Here is a 17,792-nt window from a genome sequence, read left to right as displayed (position 1 = left end):
TTTTTTAAGATTTATTTATTTATTTGAAAGAGTTACAGAGAGGAGAGGCAGAGAGAGAGAGAGAGAGAGAGAGAGAGAGAGAGAGAGAGAAAGTGAGATCCTCCACCTGCTGGTTTACTCCCCAATTGGCTGCAAGGGCCCGAGGTGCGCTGATCTCAAGTCAGGCACTTCTTCCGGGTCTCCCACACGGGTGCAGGGGCACAAGGACTTAGACCATCTCCTACTGCTTTCCCAGGCCAGAGCAGAGGGCTGGATCGGAGGTGGAGCAGCCGGGACAGGAACCAGTGTCCATATGGGATGCCAGCACTGCAGATGATGACCTTACCTGCTACGCCACAGCAGGGTCCTCCTTTCTGAGAGTTTTGTGGTTTGAGCTCTTCCACTTAGATCTTTGATCCATTTTGAGTTCATTTTATATTTACATTCTCATAGATTTATATTTTTACATTCATCTTATTTATATGCGAATTCATCTTTTTATATTATAACGCCTTTTTAAACAGAAAGAAAAGAATCGCAGACTATTGGCTCCGGTAGGAACCCGCCCCATTACAGAGATCTGGGGAGGGAAGCAGGAGCACACAGGGCTCAGGCAGCTGCTTCTAACGCCCCCGGGGCCTCGTGGCTCAATCCGCTTTCACAGCTCAACTGAAGCTACAGTTGGGGCCTCGGGTTGGGATCCGCCCCTTCCTGCTGCGCGCCCGCCCACGTCTCAGCACTAGCCCCGCCCCCGTCGGAGCCTTGAGAAACAGGCCCCGGGCTAGGGTGGGAGGGAAAACCCGGAAAAGTGGGATTCCTTCTGGTGGCCCGTCAGCGGCAGCTTGAAGGCCTGGCCTCCAGCTCCGTTGCAGTTGTTGATCCGGACCACGTTTTCACTTACGCCCAAGGCCGGACGGGAGCCGCGGGCCCCCGGGGGACCCAGGCCGAGGGGAGGCGGGGCGCGTGCTCGGCCCGGATTGGCCATTCTAAACGGCGCGGGGCTTGGCGGGAGTTTCGTGGGCGCCGCGGGAGCAGAGAGCAGCCCGATGGCTCCGCCGGGCCGGGTGCGGTCCCGGAGGCCTGCAGGGTGAGAGCTGCGGGTCCCGCTCCGACTGACGCGGTTTGAGCCTTTGGGGCTGCGCTGGTGGAGCTTCCTTGTGGAAGTGACAGATCGCCCAGGGCCTCGGTTTGCATCTCTCAGTGCGGATTTCCTAGGAGGAGTCAGGGCGTGACGCCTGGCCTGGCGGGTGGGAGAGACTTTGGGGTTCCTGTGGCTGAGGGTCGCGGGCGCTTGGTGCCTGCTGTTCCCCAGACGTGACGGGCTGCAGCCCTGCGGGTCGTGTCTGCCTTCGTACCCCAAAGCGCAGACTGTAACGCTGGCCCTCACCCCTGCCCGGGGACCGAGCTGCCGCTTCGGGAGTGTTCCAGGTCGGGGAGCAACTTTTATCAAAAGGGGCATGCATTGGAAATGCGTCGTATTCGTCGTTCACAGATTCGTGAGTGGACGCCCGGGCTCTCTAGCGTTGTCTACAGGGCATCCAGGCGCCGAAAGGTTTTTAAAAACCTGTTGGAGATGGAGACTTAGGGCATCTGTTGAGCCCTTCCCTCAAAAATGCACAGGAAAACACGGTTGTCTCAAGCGTCCATCTTGAACGAAGCCTCACCTGGACTCCAGCTGAAGGCGTATTGTTTGATTTGAGCACACGCAAGAGACAGCTGGAAACAATTTAGGTTAAGACGTGTACTGATGTGGTTTCTGCTTCCTGCTGACGTTACTTGACTGTGTGGCCATTGCTAGATTTTTGTGGGAGGCCATGGATTTGAACTGAACGTCAAGCCGGTCACTGGGCTTAGGTGGCTGGGGGAAGGCTCTGTAGCAGTTAACTAACTGGGCTGTAAGCAATGAACTGGATAAGGTGTTACCAATTGGTTGATTGGGTAGGCTGCAGCCAATTAAGTTAACGATGTGTGATCGCTCAGGTTGCTGGTGGTTCTCAGAACTTGCTTATGGTTCTGGGGCTGCTCCATTCCCTAATTGTTTCTGGTTTTGCTTTGCCCAAATAAACTCGTCTAAATTTAATTGAACTAAAACTTCCCTGTTACCATCATTGCTAAGTCATTTAGCTTTCCTGAACCTCTGAATTATAACCAGAATCATAAAATTGCCATTGAGCAAATACTTGTTGTACCATTTTAGGTTTGGAGACTGAGATAAAGCGTGGCAACTTGAAGTGTGAACTCTCCACCCAACCCTTGACTTACTGAGCCAGAAACTGGGGGTGGCGCCAGGCGTGAGACCACTGCTCTAAACAGTGTTCCAGCTTTCTTTTTTTTTTAACTGTGATTCACACAATGATGTTTTGCATCGCAGTTAGTACGCAGGTGCGCATGAAACAAATCGGAAAGTTTATGAAAATATCCTATCCAGTGCAATCTTATATTTTCTGTTCCCTTGAATTTCCCTTTTAAGAAAATGCTAGGGTGAAAATCCTAAAGGGTGTTGGAGAGCCGATGAGATTTGGACATGGACTGTAGGTTGGATGATCACATTGCAAATGTGAAATATCTAGATTTTGGAAATCCGCTATGACTGTGCACATGCATGCCCTCTTAGGGAAGCCATAGTGAAGTACTTCAGTTAGGAGTGTTTACCTTGCACAGGCAGAGGAAGCAAAAGAGACGGTGAAGGCAACTGATGAACCTGGGTACAGGGGAGACAGTTTGAAATCATGTCAAATAAAGTACCTGAAGAATATTGGTTCAGACACACTAATCTGATACTGCCCTCCACAAAGGGGTCTTTGAAAACTACAAGGCGTATTTTAAAGCCAGGAACTACGTACTGGATTCTACTAAAGTATCTCTAATACCCCATGCAGTGCCTCAGCTGTGGAGGGTGCTCAGTGCTTGTTCACTGAGTGCTGATGTTAATATAGATTTTTCTTGCCACTGTTGTTTTCAGTTGTTAGTCTAGTCACTGTTGTTGCATTTGCTTCCTTTTCACTTCTAGAAGATCCGCACCTTAATCTGTTTTACGGTGTGCCCAAGGTCACTAGAGAGTGTTATGGGGTGGGAAGAAGGTAGGCTGTGGATTTGAACCAATGGGGTTTTCCTGCAGGCTCCTCTCCTCCCTGGCTTCCTGTTGCTCTGTGCCCGTGCAGAGCTGTCAATGGCCCCCCTCTACTTCGTAGGATTGTTAAGCTGTGTGATCCCAGGCCAGGCGCAGATGGAATGGGTGTGAGGAGTCTCATCCATGTTGGTATCCGTCCCCTTGGCTCAGCTCTGCGGAGAGTCAGTCTTTCCTGACAGATCTGGGTGCAGGGACTAGCGTGACAGCAGGATTAGAATTTTTCCATGATCTTGAGGGACTGAGGTGGTCACTTTATATGTATTGGCGATATAATTTGACTTGTATGTTTGCAGGGTATTGGTTCTGCTTCTTCATCATAACTTCAGTTCCATTACATGCACACTATTAGTACAGCTACTGAGCAGTGTAATTTGGGAAGACAATACTTGGAGAGAGTCAGGTTATGGTATTTTCTCTGGTTGCTTTAAATATTTCCTAACTTTTATTTTTTCCCGTTTCAGTGCAGTATATTCAAAGAACACTTTAAGAAGAACACATCCCATGAAAGAAGTAAGTTCTTTTTAGCTTTTAATGTGATTGTTCTCACAGTTGACAATAAAAGTAACCTTTGAGGACCTTAGAGTTTTCTGTATTTCACGTGATAAGCTCTGTTTTAGGGTAGTAAAAAAAAAAAAAGTTTATTCCTTTTCTTCTCACTTTTTCCACTGTTAGAAAAGAACCTTTGTTAACATTTTAGAAACATTTCTTTTTTTCCAAGCCTAGGTTTGTTTCATTTAGATACTTAGCACTGTGTAAAAATTGTACAGCTTTCTGAATTTTGCCACTCCTCCCAGCCATTTCTCCGTGTTACTGACAATGGCTTGTGATTTCATGAGGTTCCATGTTGTCTACGTTACAGTTTTATTTTTCTTCAGGAGAGTCTTAGAATACCTGTATGTAATGGCAGGTACGTTTCTTTAATGCTCTTGATAGCTAATTCCAAATTATTTTCCAACGGCCTGTCGCGTGGCATTGGAATTTCACATGAAGTCCAGGTGGTCGGGCAGTTGCGAGTGCGTTTGTTCTCTGTTCTGCCTCTGGCATCCTCCGGAACCCCAGCCTCCGGAGCCTGATCCATATATTGAACTGTACACAGGCTCTCCTTCAGCCAGGACTGTCAGCCCCTGTGCTCCCAGAGCTGTGCACATCCAGGTGGCAGGCATGTTTCTGGGGAGACGGCCCACCATTCTCTTTAGGGATCTAGGCAAGCTAGGGCCTGGGGGCCCGAACCAGCCTACTACCTCTTTGTACACAAGCCTGGGAACAAAGAATGATTTTTAAATAGCCAAAATAAACTAAAAAGGATATGCTGTGTGCTATGAAGATGGTGTGAAATGCAGAGGTCTGCATCTCTGAGTAGATTGTGTGGGAAGCCGGCCCTGCGCATTGCTGGCTGCGCTGTCCCTGCGGGCTTTCCCTCTGCAGTGGAAACCTTGTGATCTGCAAAGCCTGAAATGCTCTCTGGTGCTTTGTAGAAAAGATTTGCCAGGCCGGCCTTAGAATTTCAGAGGCCTCTGTCTCCTGGAAAACAGCAGAGTGGCTAGCTTCTCTAGGCGGCAGCAGGAGCAGGAATGTCCTTGCTAAGTCCAGCAGCTTGCGGCTGGTGTGCGTTAGCACCAGTTCAGTGACTTTGGTTTTCTTCACTTCCAGAAAGCTGGTCAGAAGCACAAGCCTGCTGATGTGTTTGAGTTTCCTGATAACTCCGAAATCTCAAGCAATGGCAGTGAAAGTAAGAAAGACGATGAACCTTACGAGACTTTTGGTTAGTATTTCAAAACTTTTTTTTTTTTTAGTTATTTACTTCAAAGAGTTACACAGAGAGGAGCAGAGGCAGAGAGAGAGGGAGGTCTTCCGCCCGCTGGTTCACTCCGTATTTGTCCGCCACGGTTAGAGCTGTGCCAATCTGAAGCCAGGAGCTTCTTCCGGGTCTCCCACACAGGTGCAGGGAGCAGAGGAGTTTGGCCGTCTTCTGCTTTCCCAGGCCACAGCAGAGAGCTGGATCAGAAGTGGAGCAGCCAGGACTAGAACCGGAGCTCACATGGGATGCCAGTGCTGCAGGCAATGGCTTTACCCGCTACACCATAGCACCTACCCCCGGTGATTTATTTTCACTTAGCATGGTGTTTCCAAGGTTCATCCGTATGGTAGCATGCATCTGGCTGTTCCTAAACATTTTTATTCCTCGGTATTCTATTGTGTGGGTGTACCACATGTTGTAATCCATTCATAAGTTGGCATAAATTTACATGGTCTTCACTTAGGGACCATAATGCGTGATTGTTGTATGAACATTCATGAGCAAGTTTTTGTGTTGACATCTGTTTTCAGTTCTCTTGGGCATGTACCTCAGAGTGGAATTGCTGAGTACTTTGGTATTTGAGACAGAGAGAAAGGTCTTCCTTTCCTTTGGTTTACCCCCTAAATGGCCGCTATGGCTGGTGCGCTACGCCGTTCTGAAGCAAGGAGCCAGGTCTTCATCCTGGTCTCCCATGCAGGTGCAGGGCCCAAGGATTGTGCCATCCTCCACTGCCTTCCCGGGCCACAGCAGAGAGCTGCACTGGAAGAGGAGCAGCCGGGACAGAATCCGGCACCCCAACCGGGACTAGAACCCGGGGTGCCAGCACCGCAGGCGGAGGATTAGCCTAGTGAGCTGCGGCACCGGCCTTAAGCACTGTTTTATAAAGCATCTGTACCACTTTATTTTTCCACAGCAAGCTCTGAGGGTCCTAATTTCTTCACATCTTCTTCCAAAGTTGTTAAATAATTTTTTTCTAGTTATTCTAGTAATTATGTGGTGGTTTTATGTGTATATATGGAAAAATGCAGCATAAAATTTATAATTTTAACTATTTTAAGTGTAATTTTGTAACATTCACGTTGTGTTTTTTTAGTTGCTGTTTTTTATTTAGAGTTTTTTTCCCCATAAAACTTTCATTTAAGGAATACAAACTTAACGCATTTCATAAATACAATTTTAGGAATGTAGTGATTCTTCCCACTGTACCTACCCTCCCACCCACACTTCCAGCTCTTTTCCTCCTTCCTCTCCTATTCCCATTCTTATTTTTTACTAAGATCTATTTGCAGTTAACTTTATAACACATACGGTGAACTCTATACTACGTAAAGAGTTCAACAAATTGTATGAATTGGACTGCTTTAACACCTGTTATAAGAGGTATCATAGAATATTTGCCCTTTTGTAGCCAGTTTATTTGATGTAATGTCTTTAAGGTTCATCCCTCCTGTAACATGTCAGCATTTCCTTTTTATAGCTGAATAATATTCCATCCTATGTATGTACCACATTTATCCATTTGTCTGTTGATGGATGTTGGTTTGCTTCCACCTGTTGACTGTTGTGAATAATGCTGTAATTTACATGGTTGTACAATTTCTCTCTTCTGGAACCTGCTTTCACTTCTTTAGGAACATAGCCAGAAGTGGAGTGGCTGGTTGATACAGGAGTGCTGTGTTTGTATTCAGAACATGCTGTGCTGTCTTGTGCAGTGACTGCAGCATTTCAAATTCCCACCAGCAGTGCACAGGGTCCCAACTGCTGCTCATCCTCACCTACACTTACTTTGTTTTTTATACTAAGAGATACAACCTAATAGCTTAATGTGGTTTTGATTTGCATTTCCTAAATGACTAGTAGTTATTAGACATCTTCTTAATGTTCCTATTGGTCAGTTGAACATGCTTTTTGAAGAACTGTCTATTCAAACTCTGCCTGTTTTTCAATTGGGTTTTATTAAGTTGTAAACATTCAGTTGGAATGGTTCCACTTGGAGATTTGGGATTTGTCTGTTGTGTTGTTGTTATTCACAGCAGCAGGGTAAATAAAACCTTTCCTGGTGAAGAGAGTAGAGAGTCCATTGCTAGTTTCACTCTTGTGCAGGTGATCAGTAACGGTGCCTGTGCCAGCCCTGGGGCTCAGGCACTGTCAGCTTCCTGGGAGTCAGAGGCTGCAGGCTCACTGCTGTCCCCCTGGGCCAAGTGCTCCCTGCCACGGGGGCGGGGACTGGCGCTCTGCCTGTGACTCCGCTAAGCACCTGCGTCTCCGCTGCTGTCCGAGTCACTGTCACTGCACCACAGGCTCATCGTGCTCGTCAGAGTCGGCATCGTCCTCTAGATCGGCATCGCAGCCAGATCATCTGCTTGTCCCAGGAGGCCTGGGCTCTCCTGCTCGCCACTGCCACTCTTGTCACTCGCCTCGTCCCTGTCACCCCTCTCCTGTTCACTCTCGCTGCCCGAGCATGCGTCTTCACTGCCGCTGCCCTTCTCACCCTCATCTGTCAGGGAGCAGAGAGGTGCAAGTCACAGTTCCTGTCCCGCTCCTGGGGCCCCAGCGCTGGCCTGACCTGCCTGACCTGAGCCCCCAGCCTCGTTCTCTTCTGCCTCCATCTCTCCTCTTTCCCCTCCTCGGGTTCCTGGTTTTCCGCCTGGGCTTTGCATGCCTGCTGGAAGCAACAAAACTGGAGGGGGCGGGGGAAGGCAAGTGCTGTATTAGGCTCTGTCCTTCCCCTCACCTACCATTCTCCCGTGGCCGGCGGAGCCTTGCTACCTGGGCTTCCAGCTCCCTCTTAGTCACACCCCGTGTTTGAGGACCACAGGCAGGGCCTTGGTGCCTGACTGCACTCCAGCCTTGCAGCACTTCCCGAGTCAGACCCTGGAGTGGGCGTGAGATGGGGGCGTGGAGGAATGTTTCCCTCCTCAGTGAGGACGCAAGTCGGACGAGGTTCCCTTTCCGTGTGTGGCCCAGCACAGACCAGAATAAACACATATTGAAGAAGGGAGACAATCTCAAGGGATTGGGGGAGGGGTGGGGAAGATGGTCAGTTTGTCTTGCCCCATGCTATGTCTGTCTACATATTTGTACACATACACACATATCTTCAGAAGGTAGTGGGAAACAAAAGATTAACTTGGTACAAAAAATTGAAATATGTACATAATTTTTTAAAAGATTTTATCTATTTGAAAGTCAGGGTTACACAGAGGAGAGGCACAGAGAGAGGTCTTCCATCTGGTGGTTCACTCCTCAGATGGCTGTGACGGACAGAGCTGCACCGATCTGAAGCCAGGAGCCAGGAGCTTCTTCTGGGTCTCTCACACAGGTGCAGGGGCCCAAGGACTTGGGCCATCTTCCAGTGCTTTCCCAGGCCATAGCAGAGAGCTGGTCGAAAGTGGAGCAGCCGGGTCTTGAACCGGCACCCATAAAGGATGCCGGCACGTCAGGCCAGGACATTAACCCGCTGTGCAACAGTGCTGTCCCCTGTACATATTTTATAAATTTTTTTCTGTGAGCTTTCTGAATATTCTGCTTATGCATAGATTTTTTTTTTTGATCCAAAATAAACATTTTTATCCTCCCCCCCAAGAAATAACTTGTGCAATTGACAGTTCATTATTTAAGCACCTGTATGTCTGGAAAATTTTGCTTGCATTTGCACTGGTGTGCTAAAATTTGAGCCTGAAGAAATAGTAGCTTGAGTCTTACCAGGACCCCCTCCCCCTGCAGCACTTCTGGCCACCTCACTGCCCTGCCAAGTTCATTACCACCATAAGCCCAGCCTAGTGCACCGAGGTCTCCTGTACTCCCCTTTCCTGGGCAGCCAGAGCATCCTCCCTCCTCCAAGCATCTCCTTTCTATGCCTTTCTACCAGGACCAGTTCTTTGGTCATCTTCTTCATTCGAGGTGACTTTTTATGCCATTCAAAGGCTCTAGCAACCCAGAGTGAAAGAGAGGAAGGGGAGTGATATGGAAAAGCATTTGGGAGTGGCCTGTAGGACTGATTTTGGTTTTGTTAACCATTTAAACACAGACGGTGTAGTACTCCAGTATCAGGGAATGGACACTGCCCACATAGACCACTGAAGTTGTACATTTTTGGTCTTATATAGATCCTCCCCTACACAGCACTGCTATATATGCTGATGAAGAAGAACTCTCCCAACACTGTGGGTCATCTGTCCCTTCAACTCCTCCAGGAAAAGCAACGAAAGAAAGGTAGGGTTACGTCAAGCCATTGTTGGTTCACGCTCTGAGATTTCTGGGAAGTTCTTCAAGTTAGAAGCTAATAAAACCCAAGTTTTGACATTTATTTTGAGAGTGTGAACATTAAAAACTAATTTCTCTATAATTGGCCTTACCTATAATAATTTTTGTAATTAACATAATTGACACCTGAATGACCCAGAATACCTGCCTGTAGTGGTCTTGTTTGTTTTCTTCTGCTGTAGTAATAGGAATACTTCTCCCCCTTCTAGTAATAGAATGGTTTTAGCTGGACACATGGCTGTCAGAATTCTAAACATACTGTCTCCGTGCTGTTGCAGCTGAGATGTGTGTGTGTGATTAGATTCTAGCTAAAATGGAGTCTCACTTCTGAAAGTCTCTTTGTGGGGAGGATTGTGCTCTTCTGTTTTCCATCCTTCTTCCTCCTAGTTAGAATGGGATGTGGTGGTGAAGACCGAGCAACCATGTTGGGCCGTGAGGCAGTGTACTGAGAGAGCAATGGATACAAGGCACCTGGGTCTCCTGATAACGGGACTACTACACCAGCCCTAAATTATTCTGGAGTTTGGCCAAGAAGGAAAGACAAGTGTCTTATCTGAGCCATTTTGGGAATATATTTTTTACAATGTGCAGCCATCCTAATTCTCTCTCGTAAACTTGGTAAAGAGAGTTTTATCCTTATCCTAAGAGCAGTTGGAGGGTTTTAAGTAGGGGATGACATGGTAGGATCTACATTTAAAAATTACCAGCCTCGCTGCTGTCTGGCAAGTGGATTTGAGAGAGACAAGAATGGCATAGGGAGCCCAGTTTGGATGCTGTAGACTCAGGTCATCACGGTAGAGGTGGAGAGAAGTGGATGCACTTGAGAAGTAGGAGGCAAATGAGCAAGACTTAGTGATGTGCTGACTTCGCAGCACGGGACGAGTTGCTACCGGAGGTAACTCCTGAATTCCTTGCCTGCTTGAATGGATTGATGATGGTGCCATTGACTAAGATACGGGCTGCTGGGACATGGAGTTGTGTGGGCAGATCATCAGTTTGACGTGGAGATGTCAGAGACCCTGTGTATTTGAGTCTGGAACTCAGAGCACAGGGCTGAGCTTAAGTTAGACGTTCTTTGCACGTGGATGGTATGAAGCTAACCTGAGAGGAGGCAAGGGCCTGGGACTAACCCATAAGAGGCCATGGCATCTACTGCCTGAGTAGAGAAGGAAGTTGTAGAGGAGAGAGGGGGAAAGTGGCTGGAAAAGAGAGAGGAGAACCAGGGCAGTGTTTATTCACAGAATTGTGTGTGTGTGAGTGAGGTGGGGGGAGGGAAATGGGAGAGAGGAGGGAGGGAGAGAAATTAAGTAAGGAGGGTCAAATGCAGCTGAGAAGCACGTGAGGCGAGGCCTGAGCGTTCTTTGCATTTAACCAGAGACTGTTCTTGGTAACCTTGGTTTTGGTGTCATGTCAAGTCCCAACAAGAGACATCATTTGGGTAAGTAATGCAGGTAAACAGAAAAGGAAGTTGGGGCAGCAGGGACGCACCCACTACAGAGAGACCAATAGCATTTCTCAGAAACCAGGTATGAAACCCAGGTCCTCAGGTGTGGAATTTGGGCATAGTCATCACTAGCCTAAACGCCCACCTGAGGCCTCAGTTTTAAAGTGAGTGCATTTGTGGTTGATGTTACGTGTTTGATGGATTGTATTGAATGAAAAGATGAAAATTCTCACCTTCCATCAGAAGTCAGGGTTACTTTTAGGGCGAAAGAGGAGATTCCCTGTTGGATCACCAGAGTTGAGTCTAGTGGATTAGCTTTTGGTACAGAGGACGGCCCTGGTAATCTGGAGGGAGGCGCAGTTCTCGGACATGACCAAACTGCAGCAGCCCTGGAGCGCTGCCGTCTGCCCGCCTGGGACAAACCAATGTGGCTGGGTCTGGGAGGCGGCCAATGAATCTAGGAAGGCGACCGGCCTGCCCGTGACAAACTGGCTAGCCCCACAGTAAACTGAGCGGTGCTCGTGTCGGGGGAGCAGCTCGTAGAACCGTGTGCGAATGTGTGCAAGATACTGATGGCTTGTTCTTTCCTACAGCTTGAGCACTTCTGCAAGTGAAGCAAGTGAAAGCGCGTCTGTAAAACTGAGAGCCACAAAGGTACGTGCGCCTGTTCTTCAGACTCCGACAGGCATTTCACACTCCAGTTGACTGTGGAGAGTGTTCTGTGGCGGCAGTTTTCATAAAGCGCTATGTTCCAGAGGACGTTTTTGGGCTAAAAGTGAGTTTTTAAAACCTGAAGTGCTTTTCGTTAAGGCACGGTGCAGACGCCTCTGCCAGTTTTCAGAGCGGTGGCGCGCCGTGTTGGGGCTGGGGCCTCAGCGGCAGAGGGGATGGTGGGGAGTGTTGACGTGGAGCTCTGGCTTGTAGATTTCCTGTTCTGTCCACTGCTCAGCTGCCATCTCCCTGGGCTATAGAAGCTCGCTCCGCATCGTGGCGCCATTGCCGTCAGGAGGGTGAGCGGTGGTGTTTTCCAGACCCGTGACGCTGTTTGCTTCTCGCAGCCAGGAAGAAGATGTAAGCCCCTTAGCGATGGCTCTGACAGCTCGGGAGAAAGTGAGATACGAAGAAAAGTTCAGTCACCAGAGAGAATCGGTGCGCGACGGTGTGACGCTGTTCCGGCCGGGGCGCCGTCGGGGCTTCCCGAGAGACGGCCGCGGTCAGAGAGGCCCGAGGCGGGAGGCGGCCGTGGCAGCGGTGCACCTGCGGACGGAGGGACCCCGGCCGTGGTGAGGCCGCCCCGCGGGAAAGAAAAGGTTTACTGGAAAATGGTGTATTTTCTTTACTTCCTTCTGTTCTTTCAAACGATGAATGTTACATTCTTCTGTTGATAAACATGTTTTAGGAAATCTAGAAGAGAACATCAAACTCCCCTCCGCTTCTGCAGCCCCAAACTAGCCTCGGGGATCCTCAGCCCTACGGCTGGGCATTTCTCACCCTCGGTGGGCTCCCGCACTGGTCATGAAGTACCCCACAGTGCCTTTCTAACAGACACAAACAGGGGCCGCCAATGTGGCACAGCAGGTCAAAGCCCCAGTCTGCAGCCCGGGCATCCCATATGGACGCCAGCTCAGGTCCCGGCTGCACCACTTCCAAGCCCGCTCCCTGCTGTTGTGCCTGGGAAAGCAGCAGCAGAAGATGGCCCAGCTGTTGGACCCTGCACAGACATAGGGGAAGCTCCTGGCTCAGCTCTGGCCCTTGCAGCCATCTGGGGAGTGAACTGGTGGGTGGAAGACATCTCCGCCTCCCTACCTCTGTCTATAACACTTTCAAATAAAGAAATATTTTTTAAAACATGCGAAACATTCTGTCCACGGATATGCCACAGTTGAATTACTCGTATTAATGAATAGCTGTACTTAGACAGTTTTTAAGTGCCTTCATGAAGTCCTTTGTAGCTAAATCTTGGTGTGCACCCCTGATCCTTTCCTTAGAAAAAATTCTGATAAAATTTCTCAGAATTTGTTCTAAGATTCTTGACATAGTTTGGTCAAGTTGTTAATAGGTCACTGTACTCACTTGGTTTAATATTTTGAATAAATAATTCTCGTCATGTTTGAAAAAATGTTACAGAATAGTAAAATGTTCCTCCTACCCCATTTTCCACTTTCCACCTTCCCACTCACTAAATGTACACATAGGTAATTAGTTTCTTACATATTCTTCCAGAATTTCCTTCTGCATGTACGAGGAAATATCAATATGTTTTCTTATTTCTTTTTCATTTATTTCAAAGAGTTACAGAGAGACAAGCAGAATGGGGGCGGGGTGATCTTCATCCACTGGTTCACTCCCCAGAAAGAGAGAGAGAGAGGTCTTCCATCCTTCCATCCACTGGTTCACTCCCCAGATTGGCTGCAACTGCCATGGCTAGGCCAGGCTGAAACTGGGGTTAGCAGTTTCATCCAGGTCTCCCATGTGGGAGGCAGGGGCCCAAGAACTTGGGCCATCTTCCACTGCTTTTCCCAGGCCATCAACAGGCAGTTGGATCGGAAGTAGAACAGCTGGGACAGGAACTGGCACCCATGTGGGATGCCAGCATTGTAGGTGGCAGCTTTGCCTGCTGTGTCACGACATAGGCCCCTGCGTTATGCATGTTCTGCCTCTTACTTACTAGGTCTGTCTCGGTGAACATCCCTGTGACTTGAATTTGCAGTTGTCAGGCATGGTGTTCTGAAAGTCAGCTGACGTCAAGTTGGCTGATGGTGAAGTTAAGATGCTGTGGGTCCTTCCTGCTTTGGTTGTTTGGAGGGTTTTTTCATTTTGTTTTTTGATGAGGGGCGTCATAGTCTACTTGATCTGTCAGATACATAGATTTTTTTTTAACATCATAACGTTATGAATTTTCTCTAGTTCTTGGAAGTTTTGTGTCATGAACTTGAAGCTTTGTTTTCCCCTAAAGCTTTTTATCATTATATATTATTTTAAATTAATCATTTATGGGATACATGTGATGTTTTGATATATATATATTGTGAATGATTAGCTCAAGGTAATATATCCATCCACCTGTACACTTACCCTTTCTTGTACTGAAACATTTGAAATTTCTCATAGCTATTTTTGAGATATACATTGTTATTTGCTGCAGTCATTAGGCTGTGTGATCTCAAAAACTTATTTCTCTTTTCTCTCTGAAGCTTTGTACCTTTTTTTTTTTTTAAATATTTATTTATTTGAAAGGCAGAGTTAGAGAAAGGGAGAAATAGGGAGACAGGGGGATCTTCCATCTACTGATTCACTCCTCAAATGGCCACAACAGCTAGGGTTGGATCAGGCCAAAGCCTGGAGCCAGGAGCTTCATCCAGGTCACCCTCATGGGTGCAGGGGTCCAAGTAGTAAGGATATCTTCTGCTGCTTTCCCAGGCACATCAGCAGGGAGCTGGATCAGAAGTGGAGCAGCCAGGACTCGAACTGGTGCCCTTGTGGGATGCATTATACTGGCCCTGCTTTGTACCCTTTAATGAGTACTTCCCTACTCCCACCACTCTCCAGCCTCTGGAAACCACCATTCCACTCTATATAAAGCTGTTTCTAATTGTGTGTTTAAGTATGTGTCTTTCTGATGAATTGCTTCTAGTATTATGAAATCTTGAAAATCTCTGTTGTGAGATCTTAATATAGCTACAAGAGCCTTCTTAAGCTTACTTTGCATGGTAAACTTTTTTTAAAATTCATTAATTTTCAATTTGTCTTTGTCTTTAAATTTAAAAAGGACTTCAGGCAGCAAGTCCTTATCCTGGTTTGATGTTCTCTGTCTTTGGATTGGATTGTTTGTTCATTTGCTTGTAATGTAATTATTGAAATGGTTTGGTTTAAGTCAACTATTTTGCTGTTTATTTTCCATCTGTACCTCCTGTCCCTCCAATTCTCTAAAAATCCATTTTTATATAATTTTAAATATTATATTCAACTCAATCTTAGTATTTTCCATTTCTTGTTTTTCTGTCCTTCTATTGCTAATTTTTGATTAATTGAATATTCTTCAATATTCTGCTTTATTTTCTCTATTAGCTTATGAGCCATGCTTTTTTTTTTTTTTTTTTTTTTGTTAGCAGTCACTTCTAGATTAAAAATGTGCATCCTCAGGACCGGTGCTGTGGTGTAGCAGGTAAAGCCGCCACCTGCAGTGCCAGCATCCCATATAGCTGCCAGTTTGAATCTGGGCTGCTCCACTTCCCATCTGGCTCTCTGCTATGGCCTGGAAAAGCAGTAGAAGGTGGCTTAAGTCCTTGGGCCCCTGCATCCACATGGGAGATCTGGAAGAAGCTCCTGGCTCCAGATCGGTGCAGTTCTGTTCATTGCGGCCATCTAAGAAGTGAACCAGCAGATGGAAGACTCTCTCTCTTTCTCTCTCTCTCTCTCCCTCCCTCTCCCTCCCTCTCCCCTATTCCTTCCTTCCCTCCCTCCCTCCCTCCCTCCCTCTGCCTTCTGTAACTCTGCCTTTCAAATAAATAAATAAATCTTTTTTTTAAATTTATTTATTTGACAGAGTTAGAAAGAGAGAGAAAGGTCTTCCTTCCGTTGGTTCACTCCCCAAATGGCCCCTACGGCCGGAGCTACGCCGATCCAAAGCCAGGAGCCAGGTGCTTCCTCCTGGTCTCCCATGCAGGTACAGGGACCCAAGCACCTGGGCCATCCTCCACTGCCTTCCCGGGCCACAACAGAGAGCCGGACTGGAAGAGGAGTAACTGGGACTAGAACCTGGAGCCCATATGGGATGCTGGTGCTGCAGGCGGAGGATTAACCAAGTGAGCCACGGTGCCAGCCCCAATAAGTAAATCTTAAAAAAAATAAAAAAATGCATCCTCGGAAGTAGGCACTTGGGTTAGCAGTTATGATGCCCATGTACCACCTGGGAGTACCTGGGCTTGATTGCCATCTCCTGACTCCAGCTTACTGCCAGTGCAGTACCTGGAAGGCAGCAGGTGATGGCTCCAGTGATCCGTCCTTTCCAAAGGCCCCAGCTGTTGCAGGCCTTTGGAAAGCGAACCAGCAGATGGGGGTTCTCTTGCAGGTTCTTAAAAAAATATTACGTGTGTGTGTGTGTGTGTGTGTGTGTACCCATATACACACATCCTTAAATTAGCAATCTATTTGGAATCAGTGTGTTACTTTGTCATCCTTGTATATCCTACTTCATAGCTGACAATTTCTTCCCACTATATAATGTAATTACATAACAGTATAATTTCATTTATTCATCCCCCATCCTCTGTACTATTTTTGTCATATTTTACTTGTAGATGGTAAATCTGACCTCACAATATTCATTTTTTTAAAGATTTATTTATTTGAGTGAGAGGCAGAGTTTCAGATTTACAGAGACAGAAAAATCTTCCATCTACTCGTTCACTCTCCAAATAGCCACAACAGGCAGAGTTGATGAGCTGATGAGGAGCTAGGAGCTTCTTCTGGGTCTCCCATGTGGGTGTAGGCGCCCAAGCACTTGGGCCATCTTCCACGGCTTTCCCAGGCAATAGCAGAGAGCTGGATCAGAAGAGGAGCAGCCGGGACTAGAACTAGCGCCCATATGGGATGCTGGCACTGCAGGCGCCGGCCCCACCTGAGGGGTTTTCATCTACAGGACTGACCATACAGTTCCTCCCCTCCCCTTACCACAACTTACGTGGCGACCACCCACAGCGGCCCCTACCCCCTTCTGCGCTCAGGACGCTGCACCAGCTTCAGTTAGCTGGCCCTTCGTTTCTTGTGGGGATCCTGTGTGGGAATGCCCACTGTGTTATGGCAACAGTTCAGTGAGGCTTCTCTCTTGTTCTTCTGTCTTACGTGTCAACTTTATTTGTAGTTCAACCAAAGAACCTAGAGGGGTGGAAGGGAGGCTTTTCCCCTATAAGAGCTTTAAGAACTGTTACTTCCTTATAGCTGGAAAGAGAAATGTGACCTGATTCTGCACGTTGTAATCTTACACAGTGGAAGTTCCGCTTTCTCCCTTGCAATGATTGTTAAAAGTCCACTCAAAGTCTTGTGAAAATTCAATTTTTTGGTAATGTTTTCTTAAACTAATTTAGATAATTGATATAAGTAATTTAGAACTAAGGAATTATAGTTAAAATACTGATTGTGTTTGCTAAGTCATCTTAAGGCTTATGTTTTAAGAATGAATACTTCTTAAAGAAAAACATGTGCTTTATAATTTTTATAGGAAACTCAGAAAAAGAAGACTATGTCTCGTGGCAAAAGGAAAAAAACAAGCAATGAAGCTGGAGATTCAGGTACAGGATGGTGTTTTATTTCTTTATGGTTTATTTACTTATTCAGAGCCACCTCCCTTCTGCTGATTCCCTTGCCCCAAATGCTTACAACAGCTAGGGCTGGGCAAGACTGAAGTCAGGAACTCGTTCCAGGTCTCCCACGTGTGTGCCAGGGACCCAGCTAGCGGAGCCAGGACCTGCTGCCTCCCAGGGTGCACATCAGTGGGAAGGCGGAACTGGGAGGGGACTTGGGACTGGAACGCAGGCCCTTGAGTATGGGGTGTGGGTCTCTCAGCAAATAAACCAACTGCCAAATGTCTGCCCCAGAATATGCATGATACTTTGTCACTTAGTCAAAGATGTAATGGAAAAAAGTGCTGATTGGTGAAAACAGTAAATTGTTACTGCTACTTTGAAAAATGAGGCATGTGTGACTTTGAGGTAACTATTTTTAATGTTTTGTCGTGAAAATTTTCAACATACAACAAACTGAATTTTACTGTGTATATTCACCTACTATCTGGATCTCACAGTTAACACTTGAGTTGTTACTTTGTCCATTAATCCATTTAATTCTTTAATGCATTTCAAAATAAATTTGACATTAGTACATTTCTTTTGAATTATTTCAATGTATACATCATTAGCCAGAGTTCTATGCTTGTTTACCATTTTTTCTTTTTCTTTTTTTTTTTAAAGATTTATTTGGGGCCAGCACTTTGGTGTAGTAAGTTAAGCCTCCACCTATGGCACCGGCATCCCATATGGGCACTGGTTCGTGTCCTGGCTGCTGCTCTTCTGGTCCAGCTCTCTGCTATGGCCTGGGGAAGCAGTAGAAGATGGGCCAAGCGCTTGGGCCCCTGCCACCCATGTAGACACCAGGATGAATCTCCTGGCTTTGGATCA

At 47.0% G+C, this 17,792-nt stretch overlaps 1 protein-coding gene across 9 annotated transcripts in view; it reads left to right on the top strand.

Moving 5' to 3' along the window:
• Window positions 1-921: 921 nt before the first annotated feature.
• The window catches only part of LOC103345609 (centromere protein U), a 34,908-nt gene continuing 18,037 nt past the window's right edge, over window positions 922-17,792 (top strand). For 3 of the 9 annotated variants that reach the window (XR_016229049.1, XM_070068363.2, XM_089325732.1), the window contains exons 1-7: window positions 923-1,066; window positions 3,571-3,619; window positions 4,760-4,871; window positions 9,017-9,122; window positions 11,211-11,271; window positions 11,676-11,927; window positions 16,838-16,907. Coding sequence is in view for 7 of the 9 variants with exons in the window: in XM_070068363.2 (XP_069924464.2) it covers window positions 1,026-1,066; window positions 3,571-3,619; window positions 4,760-4,871; window positions 9,017-9,122; window positions 11,211-11,271; window positions 11,676-11,927; window positions 16,838-16,907 (691 nt within the window). In the remaining 2 variants the exon portion in view is untranslated. Of the gene's footprint in view, window positions 1,711-3,570; window positions 3,620-4,759; window positions 4,872-9,016; window positions 9,123-11,210; window positions 11,272-11,675; window positions 11,928-16,837; window positions 16,908-17,039; window positions 17,476-17,792 lie in introns of those variants that run through there. The other 6 variants (XM_089325734.1, XM_089325733.1, XR_011386307.2 and 3 more) reach the window with 6 other exon arrangements.

Source organism: Oryctolagus cuniculus, chromosome 2, assembly GCF_051225735.1.
Source record: "Oryctolagus cuniculus isolate XC-2025 breed Fujian yellow rabbit chromosome 2, ASM5122573v1, whole genome shotgun sequence".
Taxonomy (NCBI): domain Eukaryota; kingdom Metazoa; phylum Chordata; class Mammalia; order Lagomorpha; family Leporidae; genus Oryctolagus; species Oryctolagus cuniculus.
Note: the sequence above shows the minus strand (reverse complement) of the source record. Positions and strands in the feature narration are given on the sequence as shown.